General features: G+C 39.4%; 1 protein-coding gene across 4 annotated transcripts in view; it reads left to right on the top strand.

The window, feature by feature from the left end:
- The window catches only part of P4HA1 (prolyl 4-hydroxylase subunit alpha 1), a 70,847-nt gene extending 59,358 nt beyond the window's left edge, over positions 1-11,489 (top strand). For 3 of the 4 annotated variants that reach the window (XM_027858545.1, XM_027858556.1, XM_027858553.1), the window contains exons 10-15: positions 3,217-3,316; positions 4,549-4,602; positions 7,307-7,372; positions 8,281-8,349; positions 8,891-8,987; positions 10,378-11,489. In XM_027858545.1, coding sequence (XP_027714346.1) covers positions 3,217-3,316; positions 4,549-4,602; positions 7,307-7,372; positions 8,281-8,349; positions 8,891-8,987; positions 10,378-10,448 — 457 coding nt within the window. In that variant the 3' untranslated portion in view covers positions 10,449-11,489. Of the gene's footprint in view, positions 1-3,216; positions 3,317-4,548; positions 4,603-4,658; positions 4,713-7,306; positions 7,373-8,280; positions 8,350-8,890; positions 8,988-10,377 lie in introns of all 4 variants that reach the window. The other variant, XM_027858562.1, reaches the window with a different exon arrangement.
- The last annotated feature ends 8,934 nt before the right edge of the window (positions 11,490-20,423 follow it).

The following is a 20,423-nucleotide window of genomic DNA, read 5'->3' as shown; positions in this document are numbered from 1 at the left end:
GACCATCTTTATTTTGAAAGGGTCAATGAAGAACTTCAAAGACTATTATTTTTTAAATTTATAAAAGATTACATCATCTTCAGCTGAAATAAGAATTTGCTTGTTCCTCCAAAAAGGGTTTCTTAGGCAAAATGTGTGTGTAGCTCTCTTTCTGTTAGAAAAGAGGACTTTTGTTTATTTCTGTGACCATCTGCAAGTTGCTGGCAAGTCACCTATGTCTTTCAAACCTAGATTTTGAAATGCTTTTTGTTTAAGAGTCTTGTCAAGGAGGAGCTAACTGTGTCTTAGCACGCAGTCAATAAACAGAGTTTAGTGTCTGATAGATGATACTCTGTAGGCAGGTTAAAAGGACCAGCTAAAGTTAAGAAACAGGATTTTATAATAAGCATGCTTTAAATTTCAGAAGAAAATTATAAGATTATATTTGATGTTGTTAGCATATTTCTGATAGTGATTTTTTTTTTTTACCAGAAAATGTACTTTGAATACTAACAAAACAGTGACAACAAAAACCCTCTCCAGTGTCTTGGCACAATGGAATGGTGCTCATCCTTGCACAGGGATTTGCTTTGGCAAAGAGAAAGGCAACCCGTTCACATGAGACAAGGGTGAGGAAGGAGGCAGTGGCAGATATATCTGAGTGGTGTGAGATGACGAGGATGGGAGAAGAGAGAGCTCACAGCAAACAGACTCAATATTTTCCGTGAAAGATGAGGCGATATGGGAGTGGGAGGAGGAGGAGCCATGGGAGGAGGAGGAGCCATGGGAGGATTGAGGAGAGATGAAAAATTTTAGGAAAGCCATTGTCTAGAGTAGAATAGTGGGTTGATAAGGGAGTGTAGAAGGATTGGCCACAATCAGTGAGGGCCCAGTTGAGGTTGTGTAACATAAATTTGTAATGGATCCCGTCAACATAGTTTCATGATTTTCTCCAATTTCATTTAGCAGCATATTAAGGCCTAGAAGAATAAAGGTAATACCTTGACTGAGGCAGGCCCAAGGCTACCCAGGAAGTGGCCAAGCCTAGGATTTGATGTACCTATATCCTGTGACTCCAATCTAGTGCTCTTTTTACTGGTGTGGCTGGGAAACAGAACCATTCCAGGAATAAGGGTAGGGGGTAGAATCAGATTCTTTTGGTTAGTGAATAAATGAAAAGACTAAGGAGTATGCAGTTTTATAAACTGTATAGGGGTGGGGGTAGAGGTGGACATGCATTTTACTTTTCAGGGTAGGGGAGATGACAAGAAATGCAAATGTATGCCTGCCTTTTGGCCCCAATCCCAATAACCATGCCCATGTCCTTTTTCTGTTTAAAAGAGGATTCACATGAAGTTTATAATGGACAAAGAAGGGAAAGACAAGAGAGATTAGATAAACATGTGATTTTTTCCCTCTGAATAATTGTTCACAAGAGAAAGTAGGTTTTTTTGGCTGCTTGTCATACCCTTCAGGTCTTGAAGGACTGCCTACATTGGTAATTAATTTTGTTTGCTTTTGCCATTCTGAGAGACTACAGTGGTTCACGCAGCTAGGAATGTGAGCCACGGTACCCGTTAGCTTTAGCGGGTAGGCATTTGCTTTTGTAGACATTGTACAATAGACTTGTGATAGCCAGGAAGTTGGACATTAGGAAACAGCTTCTGTTGTCATAGACAACCACGGACAAGTGTTACAGTTGTTGCTTTATATCAGTGGATTGTTCTGCAGACTTCTATGGAAAGTGATTTTTATGTAATGTGGATTTGCCTGTGGACATGGGGAAGAGAGAGAGGGTGGGAGGTGGAGGGAAAGGGGCCAGCACACAGTTCAAGGATAGGTTGAGACCAGGGATAGAGAAGGGAGAGCAGGAGGAGGGGGCCAGAGTCAGCCACGTGGAGGCGTGGCCGGAACCAAGAGGAAGAACATAGAAAGGTAGACACATGGGAGTCGCACATGGATATGGACAGGAGAGGAGGGCGATGACACGTGGTACCCACGTGCAGATGGACAGAATGGGGCAGTGGTGTTCTCTCTTAGCATCTGTTCTTCTGCTTTCACTTGGAGGGGGTTGGCTTTTTGGGGGAGGCATGGTGGGGTGGGAGGCTGCTGAGCACTGAGCCAAGGGGCAGGAGCGGGGAGAGAGAGAGAGCACAGTATTGTACAGTATAGTTACGTAGGTGTTTGGTTTTGGTTTTTTTTTTGGAATGCAGATTTCTTTTAGAATTTGTGTAAAGTCAAATTTGCATAATATGAATTTACATAAAATGAGAACTGTCTGTATTTTAAATGATTGGCTTTGAATCACCTGCTAGAGCATGTGAACTTCTTGCAGACTAGTCAAGTAATGGAATTGTTACTTAGTATTTTAGTTTTGCATCGGTCCTGTTAGGGAGATCAGAAAAGCAATGCCGATTTCAGATAATATTTTAATCTTAGAAAATAGTGGGAAAAATTTTTTATGACCCTTCTTATGTTCTCATGTTACTTGATATTTGATCAGAAATATGCTAGTATATTTAAAATATTTACCTGTGGAGTTTAAAAAAATAATTTTAAATGATATAGATAAGGAAGAGAAGGGAAAGATTCTTGTGCTACCTTTTTCACTTAAAGGTTCAGAGTAATTCTACCCTTCTTCTCACTACCCCATCTTCAAAACATGCTGAAACCTTGCTCTTCTGTAGAATGAATGAAAAAAAAGCATTGGTTCAGAACTTACTATGATAGTAGGCGCCATAGTAAGAGTTTGGCTAGAGATATAAACAGAAAGACAAAGTTCTCTTCTTTTATATATGTTGGCATTTTTAATAACAAATCCACTGGCACAGATCACAGCCATTCTTTAACTTAGTAGATGATTTTTGAGAGGTTCTGTGATTGAAAAATCAGTTGTCCTGTGTCTCTCCATACGTACCCAGGCTGGGCCTTGGACAGCAGATACATCCCTGGGCAAGTCCTCGAAACCTTTTGAGTGTGGTGCAGCACCTGCCGGACCTCTCCCTTGGCTGTTGTAACATCTGAGAGCCCTTCGTGCTTGATGATGCCTCAGAATACGAATGCCCACAGCTAAAAGGAGGGAGTGGGGATGGGAATCAGACAGCCTAACCGGCTCACTGCCTTGACTTAAAGAGCTAATTAGAAGACTGTTGCCTTGGGGTTTTTTTATTTTCTAAACAAGCATTAATGAATGTATTGGACTCCTGCTGATAGAAGTGATTTTGGTTTTGGTTTTAGTGCCTGGTTGTCTGGCTATGAAGACCCTGTGGTGTCTCGAATCAACATGAGAATACAGGACCTGACCGGACTGGACGTCTCCACGGCCGAGGAGCTCCAGGTAGGTCACCCAATTAAAAAGGAATGTGCTACCCCGGCCCCGTAACTCTGCTTCAGGGACCTTTCATCTTTGCCATTCCTAAAGAAATCCTTCTTGATACATTTCCCAATACCACATTTAAAAACAGGTACGACTTGTCTTTTTAATGTCACCTGTTGCTCAGGCTCCAACAGGCAGGTGAAAGAGGCTCCACCATAGGAGAATTCACAAGGTGACTTAGGGATCTCTGTCTTTTTTGACATTCATTGGATCAAAGCACTCGTCTTTCTAATGTATTCTTAAGACTTGTTCTGCTCCTGCAGTAGTGTGTGTGTGTGTGTGTGTGTGTTTGTGTGTGTGTGTGTAAATATATATTTTAAAGGACTGTGGGGGGAAAGGAATGGTGTATTTGCAGAGTCCAAGTATAGAAGCTTAAATTTACAACACACACACATCCTGAGAATGTCTAGGAGGTCTGTGGACCTTATGTTCAGTTATTCCTTCATTCTTTTTTCCCTGCTCTGGTCTTCACAGGGACCGCTAGCTAATACCTCTCTGCTCAGTATCCTGCCTTTGGTTTTTGGAGCATGGAAAGGATAGCCTAGCATGGAAAGAAAACTATAACTACTTGACTGGGGACATCCAGCAGAAAGGATTGTGTGTGTGTGTTTACTTCTTCCCTGTTTTCAGTTGTTTTTCAGTCATGTCTAACTCTTTGTGACCCTATTCAGGGTTTTCTTGGCAAAGACTGGAATGGTTTGCCATTTCCTTCTCCAGCTTATTTTACAAATGAGGAAACTGAGGCAAACAGGGTTAAGTAACTTGCCCAAGGTCATACAGCTAGTAAGTGTCTGAGGCTGGATTTGACCTCAGGAAGATAAGCCTTCCTGACTTCAGGGTCAGCACTCTATGTACTACCTTAAATGGAAAAAAAACCCCCACAACTGGCAGGACAAGGACCTAGTTTGAGTAGAAAACAAAAGCAGTTGGGAATTCGTCACCATTTTGGACTTGAGAAGAAGCCTTGATCTTCACTGAATGTTTCCTTTGAGATTTTAGTGCTAAGCCATGATGTTGCAGCTGCACTGATTTATGAGTGAGGGCACTGAGAAAGAATTGGCTTTTCCCAAATTTTGGCTGAAAGTGACCATGAACAATTCAAAGGTAGCACACAATAAATGCCTCCTATTCTCTCACCGACTCCCCAGGAACTGTAACTGCTTTTAGCTATGTCGCTTCTCATTTTACCATAGGTAGCCAACTACGGCGTAGGAGGCCAGTACGAGCCTCACTTTGATTTTGGAAGGGTAAGTCCAGCTATTATTATATTTTGTTCTTTATGTGCATTGTTTCTCTTTTTCAGGTGGCAAATTATGGAGTGGGAGGACAGTATGAACCCCACTTTGACTTTGCACGGGCAAGTAAAAAGATTAAGGGGTGAAAATAATCCACTAAAGTGTAGGCGATACACAGTGTTTCTCCACATTCTTGCTATTATTACTATTTTTAAAAAATTCCTTGGCCTACCACCTCTTTCAAATTATTTGAGTGAAGCTCACTAAACCACCAGGGGAACAGATAAATGAAGGGGGTCACCATTTAACTCATAAGTTACATTCAGTCAAGAATGTTGTGGTGAAAATGATGCATTTTATATTAAAAAAAAAAAGTCCAGAACCAGTTAGATGTGTGTTGTTCCCTTCTAAGTCTCAAATACTTTCTTCTGAGCATTACTGGTAAATTGGACCTAACTTGATTGGAATAAAATTAAATTGAAAATATAAATGTTACTTTCAATTAGAAAAAAGTACCAGAAAAGAGGTCTTTTGCCTTCCAGTTGCTTGGATTTCCTGGAGTTTATTGTGCTTTTGACTAAACTCAAATCTGTCTTCTTTACGAAAATAAATTTTTGTGATTTGCACATGTAGCTATTACTAAAACACCACTGCTGAATTCTGGTGACTTTGGGTGTCTGTGCATTAATATAAGGTGGACACTAATGTGGTCTACTGACTGTCTACTAACCATCATGAAATGTGTTTTGCTGGAAATCAGTAGGATGAAAAAACACTGTTGTTTTCTTGATTATGGTAGAAACTAATGCACATACATATTAATTGCATGAATCAGCTTCTGAAATGGTCTAAAATTCATATAAAGCAAATTAATTCACATGTGAATGAATAACAGGAGCATATCCCTTGATTGTGGAGAAACAAAAACAATTTGAAGGTAAATCAGTAAAGATGAGCTTTGTTCTTTTGTTGTACCCAGCAACAAAATTGGTACTGTTCAGTACATAGCATATAATCTTATCATTGCCTCATAGTCTACTTAATGAAGGGAGGGAGAAGGTGTTTACAGTATTGTCATGAAATAGTAATTCCTCCATTTTTCAGACAATTTATGCTTAGGTTTACTGCACAAATATTGTTCCCTTTTATCTTCCAAAACAAAAACCACATTTTAAAGTCCAGTTGTAAAATCGGGGGTCATGGAATCTTTGAGATTAATAGGTATTATCTAGTTATATTCTTCCTTGCATCGTGAATCTACTCTAGGAATAGAAATCTGCCAAAATCAGCCCACCCTTCTGTTGTGGACAGCTGTTAGGGAGTCCTTTTGAGGCCTAAATCTGCCTGTCTTCTTAATAGCTAATTTTAATTAGTAAGCCTATTTTTTTTATTCCACATGACAGATAAATAGTTGAAGACAAAGGCTGTGGCTCTTCTAATTCTTCTCTGCCCTATAGTAAACATCCTCAGTAATTCTGACTGATCCTCCCATGTTATAGTTCCGATCGAATGGCTTCTTTCTCACCTTCTAGAAATGCTTCAGTTTGGGGTGCCATGTTTTGGAAAGGTGACAAGCTGAACACAGTGTTCCAGATGGGTTCTAACTAGTACAGAATATGGTGGGACAATCACCTCCCTTATTATTCAAGTAATATAATTGCATTACAGGCTGCTACACTGTCTGTCTTGCTGCTCAGTCTCTGATTAATTATACAGAATTATGAGAAATAGCACGCCTTGTCCTGTTGTGCCAAATATTTCAATTAACTTTTTTAGACTCCTTAATGTTTAAAAACAGCTTGGACTTTGCAAAAAGAATTTCATCAGCCTTTGTGGTGCACAACTCTTCAGTGGTTTAAGCAAAATTCCTCGATGCCATATCTGTTTGTGCCAGCAAAAACACATTTCTCAACCCTTATATCTTAACAAGCTAAAAATGACTCATTTTAAATGACTATGTAAATATGGGATTTAAGCAGTAACATGAATTGACCCTACTCTCTGTAAAAGTAGATTTAAGTTACATTTTCCTATAGAGAGATTAAAATGCTAGCTGTCCACAGTGAAAGATAATACCGAGTAACTTAATTTTTCTGAAAATTTGCCGTTGGGTAGGCCTGGTGGTAGAAAGTGTCTTGAACTTTTTAGCCTACAAAAAAACTCCAGAGTATGACCTACTTATACTTCCCCTGAAATGTCTTTTGGTAACTGCCAGAGGAAGATTAAATCCTTCAGTTGTGGAAGTTACTTCTGTCCTTTAGAATTTCAAAGAATTTTCTAATCAAAGATCAATTGTATGAGCAGCATAAATCTCTAGGCAGCTTTTAAAAAAATAGGTGATAGGCCCCATATATGAGCACTGTTCAGAAAAAAAAAACTTCCTTTTACTATAGGCTGTCATACTTAGGAAGTTGGATTTGCATCTTCTTTGTTTTGTTTCTAATTGGTGTAACATGGGTAGGAAGTGATGGTAGATAGTCTTTTTTCTTTTTCTGTTAGTATTTTGGTTTAAAAAGAAGTATTTAGCATACATATATATTGAAATGGTACAACTTTACAAATGTCAGTCAGATGTTGTGTGGAAAGCTCCGAGTATGCAAAGGAAACTCTGGTATTTTGGCAGAAGCTTCAGCCTTCGAGTGATCAGTTGCCGGTGTGTTGGTTATTTGGTTCCCAAAGGTTGACATCTATTTAACCTTCTCCACCTTATCCACAGAAAGATGAACCAGATGCTTTCAAAGAGCTGGGCACAGGCAATAGAATCGCTACCTGGTTGTTCTATGTAAGTTCCCCTTGGGCTTTTCTGCTCTCTCTGGGAAAGTTGGTATGGGTCACATTCTATTAGAACAAAAAAAATCTCTGCATGACAAGGGTTTCTCTATTATTTTGGGCACTATTTGACGTGACTTTGACCCAGCCAGTGAATTGACAATGTCATAGAGTTTGTTTATACCATAGTTTAATGTCATAACATTTCGTTTCATATCTCTTTTGTTAATACTGAATAATAGTATTAGCCTTTACATAGCACTTTAAGGTTTGCAAAGCACTTTACATACACTTTCATTTGATCCTTACAACAATCCTAGGAGGGACATGTTATTATCCCCATTTTACAGAGGAGGAAACAAAGGCTGAGAGATGAAGTGACTTGCCTAGGGTCATATAGCTGAGTAAGTACCTGAGGCAGGATTTGAACTCAGGTCTTCCTGACTGCAAGACCCAGTATTCCACTGTGCCACCTAGCTGCCTATAAGTTGGCTACATTAGTCTTACTAAAGCAAGTTGACTTTTAACATCTTTGTTTAAGGTCTTCACGTGAATTGAGTAGAGACAGATGCTTTATTTTCCCCTCATTTGAATCATAACAGTAACAGAAACATCACAAATTCTAAATATTTCAAAGCTAATAATCCATGTATGATATGTGGTAGTCAATCTCAGTATTTGATTAACCAGTTACTCCATTCTGCTTATCTTGAGTTTATCACTCTTTTCTCTGGAGATAGTGGGTAAAATAGTGAAATTGGTCTCCCCCTTCCCCCCAAGTTGGCACAACTTGAAAATCTAAGTGCTTCAGATGACTCCGGATGGAGCTTCCAAAGTCTGTTTAGATGCTAGTGGGCTTTCAGTATTTAGCTCTGCAGAATCCTGGCAGATTCCATCATCCTGTTTTTGTGTCTTTTGTAGATGAGTGATGTGTCAGCAGGGGGAGCTACTGTCTTTCCTGAAGTAGGAGCCAGTGTTTGGCCCAAGAAGGTAAATTCTGCCTTTAAACTCTAATTGCTGATCAGTTAAGGAGCTGTGCTTTTTAAATTCAGTTAAGGTTATGTGTTTTTGTGAGGTGTGTCTGCTGAAGCATGCAGTTGTATGCATGTGTCTATGTGAGGTGGGAAGAAGACTGAGGGTCTGCGTTTTAAATCTTCAGACCTAGAATGGGAGAGAGGCTCCTTTGGGACCCAGAGGGTGGTGGGGTGACCCTCGCCCCCCCAAAAAAGAAGAAAGCTGAAAGTTTTTGTTCCCACTGTGATCTCTTCCTGGGGCTCTCCCTTGGTGCAGATTGCAATCCTGTCTCGCCTTCTCATCTTGTTCAATTCTTAAAAGTTTAGGATTTTCAAGTCCTAAGGATTTAACTCTCTAAGACATGGATATAACAGGGGTAGGGGAGACATGGCTTTGCTTGAGAAGAATCCTCCTGTATAGAAATGCAAAGAAGTTTGTTCTAAATGTCCAGGGAAGGGATGGCCTGACTTATGTGCTATCAAAATGAGTTTGGTTTTTTTTTCCTCCCATTTCCCAGGGAACTGCAGTGTTCTGGTATAATCTATTTGCAAGCGGAGAAGGCGACTATAGTACCAGGCATGCGGCCTGTCCAGTACTAGTTGGAAACAAATGGGGTAGGCATCTTATCTCCTAGTTTTGTTGAAGATTTGAAACTTTGCCCCACACAGTAAAATACAATTGAGTATAACTTTTTGGGGTATAACTTCCTGTGAAGTCATTGGTATAGTTAACACCTCCTACCAAGAGCAATTTGTTACCTGTTCTGCACCTTGGGGGGAGTGCTATGGACAAGAGATATGACCTGCAGGGTCAGGCAGCCAGACCTGAGGCTGTGTCAGAGACGAGAGTCAGGTCAGCTGTCCTTTTACACTGCCTTAAAGAGGGCTTGTTATTTTCCATAGTGTCTTTTTAAAAATGGATGTTATCCAGGAAGAGAAAGGGACAGGTAATTTTAAAACTTCATAGAAATTGAACTGAGGAAATCCTAAAGTTACATGGCACATAATCTGTCTCACTTCTGGATTCATTAGTAGTGTCTTTGGGTTTGGGGCCATGACATTTCTTGCCTTCGGTATTCATAGCTTAAAACAGTGGCAGTGGCTGGGGCTGTGCGAAGTGGGATTGAACAGAAACTTGTATTGCCTGTAAACAAACAAACGTAGAGGAATCAGTTAAGCAGATAAGTAAGTGGATAGCAAAGGACTCTGAGTTCTGAAGGCTCCTCTGCTAATGCAGGGAGACTTTTGACTACCGCCTGCAGTCTCTTTTCTGAACATAGAACTTAGATTCATGTGCCCTTCACAGGAACACAAGGGTGGTTGCTTTAGAGCTTGATTTTAAAAAGCAGCCAACACTAGGAAATGAAAACAAGCTCAATGTCTAGCAACTTTTTTCCCCCTGTTTTCTTTCTTATTCTTAGTGGCAGATCAGATTTTAAAAAAATTCTTAGCCAGGTTCTGATTTCTTAAATTTTAGCCCACATTGGATTTTTATTGATGATTTACCTCTTAGAGGTCAAATAAATGGGAAGAGTTCAGAAGAATAATAGAATTTGGCACTTCGAAGAGCCTCATAGAGGTCTTCCTTCAGGACCTGGGCTGCATCAGCTTGTTTTTGTTTATTTTACTAGTTTGAAAATTGAATTTCAATGTGATTTTTTTTGTAAGCTTATATATTTTATTTATTTAAAAACTTGATTCTGAGAAGAGGGTTGCCCGTAGACTTCACTAGACATTGCTAGAGGGGTCCATGACACACACAAAAGTTAAAAGGCTGGTTCGGTTTTTCAGATGACAAGACTGAGGTCCAGGGAAGTCACGTCCCTTGTCCAAAGTCACCCAGGGGCAGTACTGTAGATGTGGAATTAGAACCTAGCGCCTCCAAATCTGGTGCTCCGACCGCTATCCCGTGCTATTCTTCATAGAAACATGAGGCAAATGGAGGCTGGGGAGGCTGGAGAAAGGCGAAGAAGAAATAAACTCTTTTTTTTTTTTCCTCTCCTAGTATCCAATAAATGGATTCACGAACGCGGACAGGAATTCCGAAGGCCATGCACCTTGTCAGAGTTGGAATGATACAGACTTTCCCCATTCCCTTCCTTCTTCCTAGCCTTTAAATATGTGTGTTGTCTAGTACACACTTTTCCAAATTTAGCAGTTTACAATTGACTAACAACACTCCGCTACAGATGCAGTCTCGAACCTCATCCCGTGTTTCATCTGTGGACCATCTCCTACTTTTTTTTTCTTTCTAAAGTAATACAAATTAATACCCATTGTGCGTATATAAAACCTTAGGGTTTCACAAGATGGGACAACACCAAGTCAGGGTCTCGCATAAGAAGATAATAAGACTGTTATAGGATATACCCTGAGGAAGTTCTTGACTTTCAAAGAAATCTAGCGTGTGGATGTCAAACTATATGATGACTCTCTTCCAATCTATGAATGGCGGGCTAGGCATGGGCATGCTGATTTTTGAGAGCAACTTCTTTGGGCATGCGAATCATGTTTACCTAACTAACCCCTTCGCTTCATCCTTTCATCCTTAAGAGTCTGCCTGAAAGCAGGAGGTATAATGTGACTGCCCTCTACACTTGGTAGAGTGTAGAATTTATCCCACCTATATGCCAGCCTGAGCTCTCCTGCCTTCAAAAAGAGATTCTGACACATCATTAATCTCCATCGTCTCTCACCGACCCCAGAAGTGCATTTGACTTTAAATGAAAGACTCAGATCAGATTGGTACCTGAAGTCCTTTAGCAGGATTGCCAAATAACTTCCTAAGTATTGACTCTTCCTAAAATCCCAAGACTTTGTTGTTTCTCCTATCTTCCTGAATCATTGTGACCATACAATTGCTGCTCTTCTCACATCTTAGTGTTAATGCTTTGCCAGTTATTCCTGCCAGAACAGGATGGTAACATTAGCATTTTGAATCAACAAGTGTGCCTTAGGAGACTGGAAAGTTAATGTACAAGACCTTTAAATAATGAGGTAAAATTACAAGCATTGAAAGCGTTTTCTTCCTGAAAAGCCAAATTGTTTGCTTTTTCAATTCTGAAATGTTTTGTGACAATGACCTATTATTTATAATCTTAAATCTTTTTTTTTAAATATTGCTGGTTCTGTGTGTTTCTTTTGTTTGAATGCATCTCAAACGAGGTGCTCACCTCTCTCTTTTGTGGCATCCCCCTGGTATGGGACATGGGGTGGCCTCTGCGTACTCTTGCTTTACCCTCATTCTGATCCTGCTGAGTTATCAGAGACCTTATCTTGGAAAATATGTGGTCATGCCTTCAGGAAGTTTTCAAAGACTTAGTAACTTTTTTTTTTTTGGGTGAGGGCAATTGGGGTTAAGTGACTTGCCCAGGGTCACACAGCTAGTGAGTGTTATGTGTCTGAGAGCGGATTTGAACTCAGATCCTCCCGACTCAGGGCCCGTGCTCTATCCACTGCACCACCTAGGTGCCCTGACTTAGTAACGTTGTAATCTGAGTGAGTTCTCACAAAGATTTCTCTCACTTTAATGTAGTTACAGGCATGGTGATGGTAATGGTACTCAGATGCCTTTTTTTTCTATTTTTAAAAATATAGTTTTGTATGATCCTGGGCAAGTCACTTAACCTCTTACTATGCCAAACAGCTCTCTACAATTATAGATTACAGAGAAGGCGCCAACCTGTACTGGTCAAGAGAGTTTCCACACCTGGGAGTTTCTCAACCAGTGAAATCACAGGTGCAGTCCCTGTCCTGTGCTGTTATAAAACTGTGGGAACCTAATGAAGTATGTTAATTGGGTCTTATCTGAATTTTCTAGCAACATGTACAAATATTCTTCTAGCTAATCTAATTCATACAAAGGCTTTTTGTGGCATTGACAATCTATTAGACTCATGCTTAATCTAATACCATTTTTAGAGCTTTTCATCATCACCAAATCTTTGGGCAATAATTAAATATTCAGAGAAGAATGTGATTGACCCCCCTGGAAAATGTAGCTGTCATTTTTTGCTCTTCTTCTGTCAATTTAATGAATTTACTTTCTTCCTTTTTAATAGAAACAAAATGAGATTTAAATATGACTTTTCATTTAGCGAGTAAATTCTGAACAAGTCACATGAATTACAGTGACTATGACCACCCCCACTTTTGGAAATACTGTAAATGTCAAGTATGGAAGTAAAATTGGGATATAGGCTAATTACATCCAGTATATCTTGTTGGACTCGAGAATTTATTATTGAAATATCTAAATAGACCAGAATCAATCACAGCAAAAAGTCTCATTTCTCTTAATTTTATAAACCTTATCACAACTGTGACAGTTGGTAAAACATGTTCTAAAATCATTCTCAGGATGAACATTTTGCAGCACCACCCTCAACTTAGATCACTACCTACATTTGTTCATTAAATAAGAGACACAATATTTTTATTTAAAAAAAATTTTTTTTAAGACTGGTCTCCCTATGGTGCCCAGGCTGGAAATGTGGAGGCAACTCAGGTCGAATCTCAGTATGAGCACAGAGTAAGCTTTGGACTGCTCTATCTATGTCTGTCTCTTGGACAATTTTCCTCCTCCCCCTCAAACTCCCGACTCCACAGGCTTACCATAATGTGCCATAATATACAACAACAGGACTTCGAATAAATATTAAACAAAAATAAAAGGCTACTTTTATTTTGTCCAAGACACTATGCTGGAGTTGAAGGGAAATTCAAAGATAAAACAGGAACCTGTCCTAAAAGAACTTGTAATTTAGGGTGAAATCAGTTATACAGAGAAACTTTAGAAGCAAAGGGAGATAAGTATGAAAAAAATTCAAATTTTAATCTTAGAAACTCAGGACAGAAAGCAACATAATGATGCATCTCTTTTCCTTTATTTATATTGATTTACTCAGACTGTATAGATAAGAGCAACTGCTCTAGGTGATAGCATATAGGAAAATAGATTAATCAGAAGCCAAATAAGACAAGCAATTGTTTGAATGACTAGCTCTCAACAGTATATGAAAGAGGTCCTTTCTTCACACTCTGCTCATGTACACGTGTATCATCCCATTTCTCTCATAGCCACCTGCCTTAGAGAAGTGGTTTTTTTTGCTCGTTGTCCTTTCTTAACTATTTTAAGGACTGCAGAATTTAGAGCTCTGTGTCTGTGTGAACACAGCCTTCTGTGAAATATGACTGGTGACTGGCAGGTGATTGACTTCACTGTCTGATTTCTTTCCTAATTTTTCAAAAAGTAGAAGTAGAGTTTAAAATAAAAGTCCTCCACATTCTCTTGAAGTTACATTGCTTTGTGGGGCTTTATTAATACTCATTAGAATTATTAAATTTCAAATACATTGATATGGGAATTTCTTGATAGGATATAATCAACCTGTATTTTTGGGTTTCGTCCCTAAAACTGCATTAAAGTCTCAACTAGACTAACGTCTAATTGCTGAAGTTTTTTAAAAGTGCTGAAGTTTTAAAAAAAGTTATAATTGTTGGTTATATTTGGGATTGAAACCTCTAAAGAGAAACAATAAAATGACAGGTAAAGGCTGTGTACTACCCACCTTTCAGTAAGTACCAAGGAGCCAACGTTCTTCTTTCAGCGTTCTGACCTTGGGAGGGAATGATAGACTGTTCCCTTCACAGGTATGAATGGCAAGGGCCATGTGTTCCACATCCTGATACCAAGGCTATTCGCAGCTAACCTTATTTGTATGAAGCATGCTTAGAAGAGAGCATTAGTCATAAGGATTTCTGGATACTTTGAATTCATTTGGAGCCCCAGTCATATCCATCTCTATCATCTCTGTTAGCCTTGCTGTGATCAAATAATAGAGGGTAGGAGTTTTTATTTGCCTGTGTATATACTCCGAGGCTGAAGGTATTAGTTCTTTTATGTGCATGTTGTATAGATTTGTTACCAGAAATGTCTTTTTTTTCCCTAAAAGAACTTCTGAATCTTTTTTTTTTCCTGAAAGAGGAAATATTTTTTCTCTTTTATAGATGAAAGCTATTTCTCAACCCTCCCTGTTCAGCCCTTTCCCTCCACTCCCCCCACACCTACTCCAACTCCCTCTATCTCCTCAGATCCCACCTTCAATTTTTCTATCAAAGTTAGTGCTTTACATAATGTCCTCTTTTGATCCTTATAACCCCCTGAGCTAGCTTATCCCCTTTTTATCAAAATGAGGAAACCCAGTATTGATTGAGAAAGCTTAATGACTTGCCCAAGGTTTAAACAAGTGAAGGCCTGGTTATCAGCCTCCAAATGCAGTATTCTTGCCACTATGCTGAGCTGCCTTTTTTTTTTTTTTTTTTTTTTTTTTGCATACCACCTCCCCTGCAGTCATGCCAAGTTACCAAGTCATTGTCAAAAGCCTAGGGTAAAGGAGAATTATGTTTGTATTGAAAGGCTAGCTACCGGACTTCATCTTCTTTGGCCAGGCAGAAAACAGTATGCTTAATCCTGTCTCCATTTTAGGATCAGTCCTAAATCAGAACAAAGACAAGTTGTTCTTTAAGTAACCTCTCAAAAGGGGAAACATTTATTCATTAACTTGAGGAACTAGGCCTGCCAATTCAACAGATATTTAGGAAATGTCCTCTATGTGCAAGACAATATAATGGGTGGTAGAGGAGGGGGCCAAGAACTACGTGGTCTCTGCACTCAAGGAACTGAAAGTCATCACGTGTTCAGATTTTAAAAATGATTTTCATTGTAAACTATTGTCATATTGGTTCTTTGTTCCTGCTTATTGTGCTTATAGCATCCTTAAGACATCACTAAAATTGTATCTGTTCTCACAGGTTCAGGAATACTATGTATTTTTTGAACTTTCATCTTTTGCATTAATCCAACATAAAATGGCAGCTCTTCAGATTTTATTACTTCCAGCCAGAGTTACCAGTCACAGCACTTATTCAGAGAAGAAATAGCACATCTAAAGTTGTCACCTTCTGTCTTTTCAATATGCTCAAACTATTCATAGTTTAAGCCAAATTGTTCAGGTTTTCCGTTTGAGTGTACCTCGTAAAAAAGACATTTCAGCCTTTGACTTGCTTGTGAGATATGTAAGTAATTGGGGGGGGGTAGGACAGAGCTGTGTGGTTGATGGCTAATTGGTTTGTTTCTATACATTGGTTATATTTTATTGATTTCTGCTCTCAGGAGAGTAGGATATTAGGACATGACATAATTCTTCCTCTGATCACCACCAGAAAAAGAAAGCCTTGGCCACAGCTGGAACACTTTCTCATCAGGACAATCAGTTTTAAATAATTAAGCCTGCAAAACCCTGATGTCAGGGTTTTGGTGTGAGTGTAGGGAGGAGAAGCTTAGAACTTAATAAAGAAAATCTGTCATATGACATGTGTGACCACAAAGGTGGGCTGCTCAAGTATTGGGAATAAAAGATAACAGATGGTCTGCTCCAACACTAAAATAACATTCCTGCTTCATTAAGTAAATAAGAGGAAGGCATCAATCTCCTGAGGTGGCTCTTATGTGGAACATCATGGGAAAGGCATGGACAGGACTCTTAAAAGGTAGGAAGATGCGGCAGGATGTGGTCTGCCTCTGCAGAGAAAATAACCATAAGAATAAAATCACAAATCACTCAAAGTATGAGGCTAAGCCTAAAGGTTCCAGTCTCTTTCCAGGTTCATCCCCCAGTATGCTGCAGACAAACAACTCGCCTCTTGAATAGAACATGCACATGCTGGGCCTTGTACATGAATCTGACCAGAACTCGTGACTTCCAAATCATTTGTCAGGATTTCTCCTGATGGTCTCCAGCCCCAAGGCTGTGATCTTGTGACCGCTATGACTCACTGTAATCCTCTACTGTATTCTCCTTGTAAAAGCTGGTGCGCAGTATTTGTTGAATTGAAAGACTTCTCACTTCCCCCCCTCCCAATGGTCGTAGGATCTAGACTGGGGGTGTCGAACTCGAAAAGGAACAGGGCCACTAAACTTTATACCAGGATGCCTGTGGGCCATATTAGCTTAGAAAACCACATATTAACATATTTTGTTATGTTTTTATTTTTGTTAAATGTTTCCTAGCTACATTTTAATGTGGTTCCAGCAGCACTAGGGAGGTTTGTAAAGATGATGGGCCCATGGGCTGCATATTTGGCATTTCTAGTTTAGACTTATGCAAGATGGAAACAGTAAAGGAGAAACATTGTGAAAGCCCCCTTCTGGAAGTGAAGCAAATGTTCCTTTACCTTTGAATTTCAATTGTCTTTTTTTCCTAGAGGAACTTGGGGGTCTTTAACCACATCCCCTCTGGAGTTCTCAGATCCAGGGAGAATCTTCTAATAATGAGAGTTGTTTAACGGTAGAATAAGTTAGCTAAGGAGGCAATGAACTCTTCTTCCATGAAAATGTTCAGAGTGTATTGGAGGTGTAGATGGTTTTTTTGCATTGAGTGGGAAGTTGGGACTAGACTTCTGAGGCTCTTTCCCATCCTAAGATTGTATTCTATGGTATATCTTTGTTCCTGAACAGCTGAGTTCCTCAGGTCCCTAGGGCTTTGCCCGGCGTTCGTCTACCCACCTCTACTATCCACTAGGATTCTGAAATATGGTTCTATTCCATGTTTTGTCACTGCCTAGATGTTTGGAATCAGGATCCGAGTTCAAATCTCAGTTTGGACAATTACTATATGATATTGGGCAAGTCACTTAAACTCTTGGGCCTCAGTTTCCTCATCTGTAAAATGAGTGAGTTAACGAAGATAGCTTCTAATGTTCTTCTAGCTCAAATTCTATGATCCTATGGTTAGATGATTTTAAAAATCCTTTATAATTCTAAATTCCATAAGTCTATGATAAAACATTAGTCTTTTGGGGAATTTTGTCTGCAGTGTGATGGTGTTAATGGTAATCATGAGAGGCAGAATGGGGTGGGGGGAAGGGGAGGACCTCCATAACTGTTCTAAAAACTGGACTGCACATTTTCTAAACAACTCTCCAAGTGCCACTTGGGAGGCCAAACATTTTTAATTTAAATATTTTTATTTTGAAATGAAACACAATTATTTGTATATATTCATCAGATCACAAAAGAAGATTGTGTATGAAACTGTGACTCTCCCTCTTATTTTTTAAAGTACTCAATAAAGTACTCAAAAATTCTACCTGTTACTTCCAAAACTATCCTGATTATCTCTCCTTCCTTTTGAACTTCCTCCCAGTTTCTTCTGCACATTTCAAAAAATGTTTCAATGACTATTTTTTTTTTATGGAGGGGGCATCGTTATTTCTAAACTCTGGAGGTACAAAGGCAAAAAAAAGGATCCCGGCTTCAAGGAACTCACATTCTAATAGGAGGGAATACACGTGAACGACTATGTACGTAGAAGATATATACAGTGTAAATGAGGAAGGGAAGGCACTAGCAGTGTGAGGAATGGAAAGACCTTTTCCAAGAAGGTCGAACTTCAGTTGAGTCTCTGAGGAAGCCAGAAGGTAGAGGTGAGAAGAGAAAGAGCACATTTCAGGCGTGGGGGAGAGCCAGTAAAATGACTCCTAGCTGGATGATGGAATGTTGTGTTTGAAGGACTGCAGATAGTATTGTAGCGTACAAGTAGGTGAGTAAAGAGAAGCTCGAAAGGTAGGAGGAGGTCAGGTTGTGAAAGGTTTTCAAAGCCAGACAGAGGATTTTACATTTGATCTGGGAAGAATAGGGAATTAAGTCTGGGGATGACATGGTCAACCCTGAGCTTTAGGGAGCAGAGCACTGACTGCAGTCAGGAATGATTCAAGGCAGGGCTGTTGCAATAGCCCAGACATGAGGTGATGAGGGTAGGCAGCAGGATGGCAGCTGTCAGAGGAGACACCTCTGCTCACTCATCCAATGACCTTTGATGATATCTCTCAGGGGTGATTGAATCAAGTGAAGTATTTCTAAGGATGGTGGCACTTGGGCATATTGGTAAGCAGAAGGGAAACAGCCAATAGAAAGGGAGAGACTGGAAATTAGAGAGAGGGATGGTTGTGAAGATGATCTGTTGGAGTAGCTGGTATGGGATGGATCGAGGTGCAGATAGAGGGGTTTGCCACCTCTTTATCTGAGAAGGGTGAAGGAGAGGATAGTGGGGGAAGACTTCTGAACGATGTAAGGGGAAATGGAGGGGAGAAGAGGGAGAAATTGCTGAAAAGAAAAGCCTCAGTTATTTTTTTTCGGGGAGGTATGAGCCAAGGTTTTCAGCTGAAAGGAAGGAAGATGGGGGTGCCATGGTTGCTTGCAGGTACCTGGTGTGGTTTCTCCTTGAACACATAGAAATGACCTCAGACGGTGATGTCAAGTAGCCTCTTGCAGTCTGAGTCTCCTGGGGTGCTAAATTACAATCAGTTAGATAAAACTCCCAGGGCTCTTTTATATAAGACCTTTTCATCAAATCAGTCAAGGGTGACATAGGAACAAGAGGGCACCTTGTCTGTGTCTGCCTGAGTGTGTGGCTCGATTGCTGTCTGAGAATGGAGCTACGCAACAGCCTGGCTGCCAGTGCTCTCCAAGCTCATTAAATGGAATTAGGCACTAATGCTGTATTTTAAAATCAAATGCCATTTGGGAAGACCACAAATAAAAACAATAGCATTATAAGATTTATAACTTGAAGAGATATTAGAAATTACCTAGTCTCATCTCCTTTTATTTTAATTTTTTTCCTTTTTTCCCTAATTTTTAAATTCTGAACTTAAACACCAATAAAAATAGCAATTCCATGCACACAAAAGAACGTATGAAGACAATTGTATGTGAAGCCATGAATCTCCATGTCATACCACTTGCTTTACAATAAGTTATAAAAAAAGTTTATAATAAATTATAAATGAAAAATATAACAAAAAGTGTATAATAAATGTTACTTTCAAAATGGTTTTGATTGTATTTCCTCCTGTTCTCTTTTGTGCATTTAAAAAAACATTTCAATGGCCCTCTTTTTTTGGTATCACTGTTGTTAACTTCTCCATTACTTCCCCAATTAAAAACTGAGAAAGGGGGAAAAAAAGTGTAACAAACATGATTAAGCCACACAAATTCATACTGTGGCCGTGTCCAAAAGTGTGTCTCTTTCTGCATTTGAATTCATTGCCTTTCTGTCAAAAGGTAAGTAATATGCTTCATCATAGGTCTTTTGGAGACTTGGTTGGCTGTTGCACTGATCAGGAAGGGAAGAGAACAAGTATTTATTAAGCACCTACTATATGCCAGGCACTCTGCTAAGTACTTTACATATTTTTCTTATTTGATACTCACAACAACCCTGTGAGATAGGCACTATCATTTTTCCCATTTATTATGTTATTATTGATGATATTATTAGATTTTATATTATTAACATATTAATGTTATTAATATAATAATATATTATGATTATCCCCATTTTACAATTGAGGAGACTGAGGCAGACAGCAAGGTTAAGTGACTTGCCTAAGGTCACCGCTAGGGAGTATCTAAGGCTAGATTTGAACTCAGATCTTTCTGACTGATTAGAATTATTACTGATTAGAATTATTAAGTACTGATTAGAATTATTAAGTTTTTCGAATGTGCTTTCTTTTACAACATTATTGTCCATGTCTATTTCTCCTGTTCTGTTCACTTCATTCTACATTAGTTCATACTATCTAAGATTCTCTGAAATAATTTCTTTTGTAATTTCTTATAGCAAAATAATATTTCATTTATATATTCATTTACCACAATTTCTTCCACTAGTCTTTACTTCATGGGTACTCCCTTATTTTCTAGTTCTTTTCCTTCCTTCCTTTCTTTTTTCTTTTTCTCTTTTTTTCTTCCTTCCTTCTTTCCTTCCTCCCTCCCTTCCTTCCTTCCTTCCTCCCTCCCTTCCTTCCTCCCTTCCTTCCTTCCTCCTTTCCTTCTTTCCTCCCTTCCTCCCTCTCTTCCTCCCTTCCTCCCTTCCTTCCTCCTTCCCTTCCTCCCTCCCTTCCTTCCTCCCTCCCTTCCTCCCTCCCTTCCTTCCTCCCTCCCTTCCTCCCTCCCTGCCTTCCTTCCTCCCTCCCTCCCTCCCT

Source organism: Vombatus ursinus, unplaced genomic scaffold, assembly GCF_900497805.2.
Source record: "Vombatus ursinus unplaced genomic scaffold, bare-nosed wombat genome assembly UNPS02000749.1, whole genome shotgun sequence".
In the NCBI taxonomy this organism is placed as follows: domain Eukaryota; kingdom Metazoa; phylum Chordata; class Mammalia; order Diprotodontia; family Vombatidae; genus Vombatus; species Vombatus ursinus.
The sequence above is the reverse complement of the archived record's forward strand: the minus strand, read 5'-3'. Positions and strand labels throughout refer to the sequence as shown.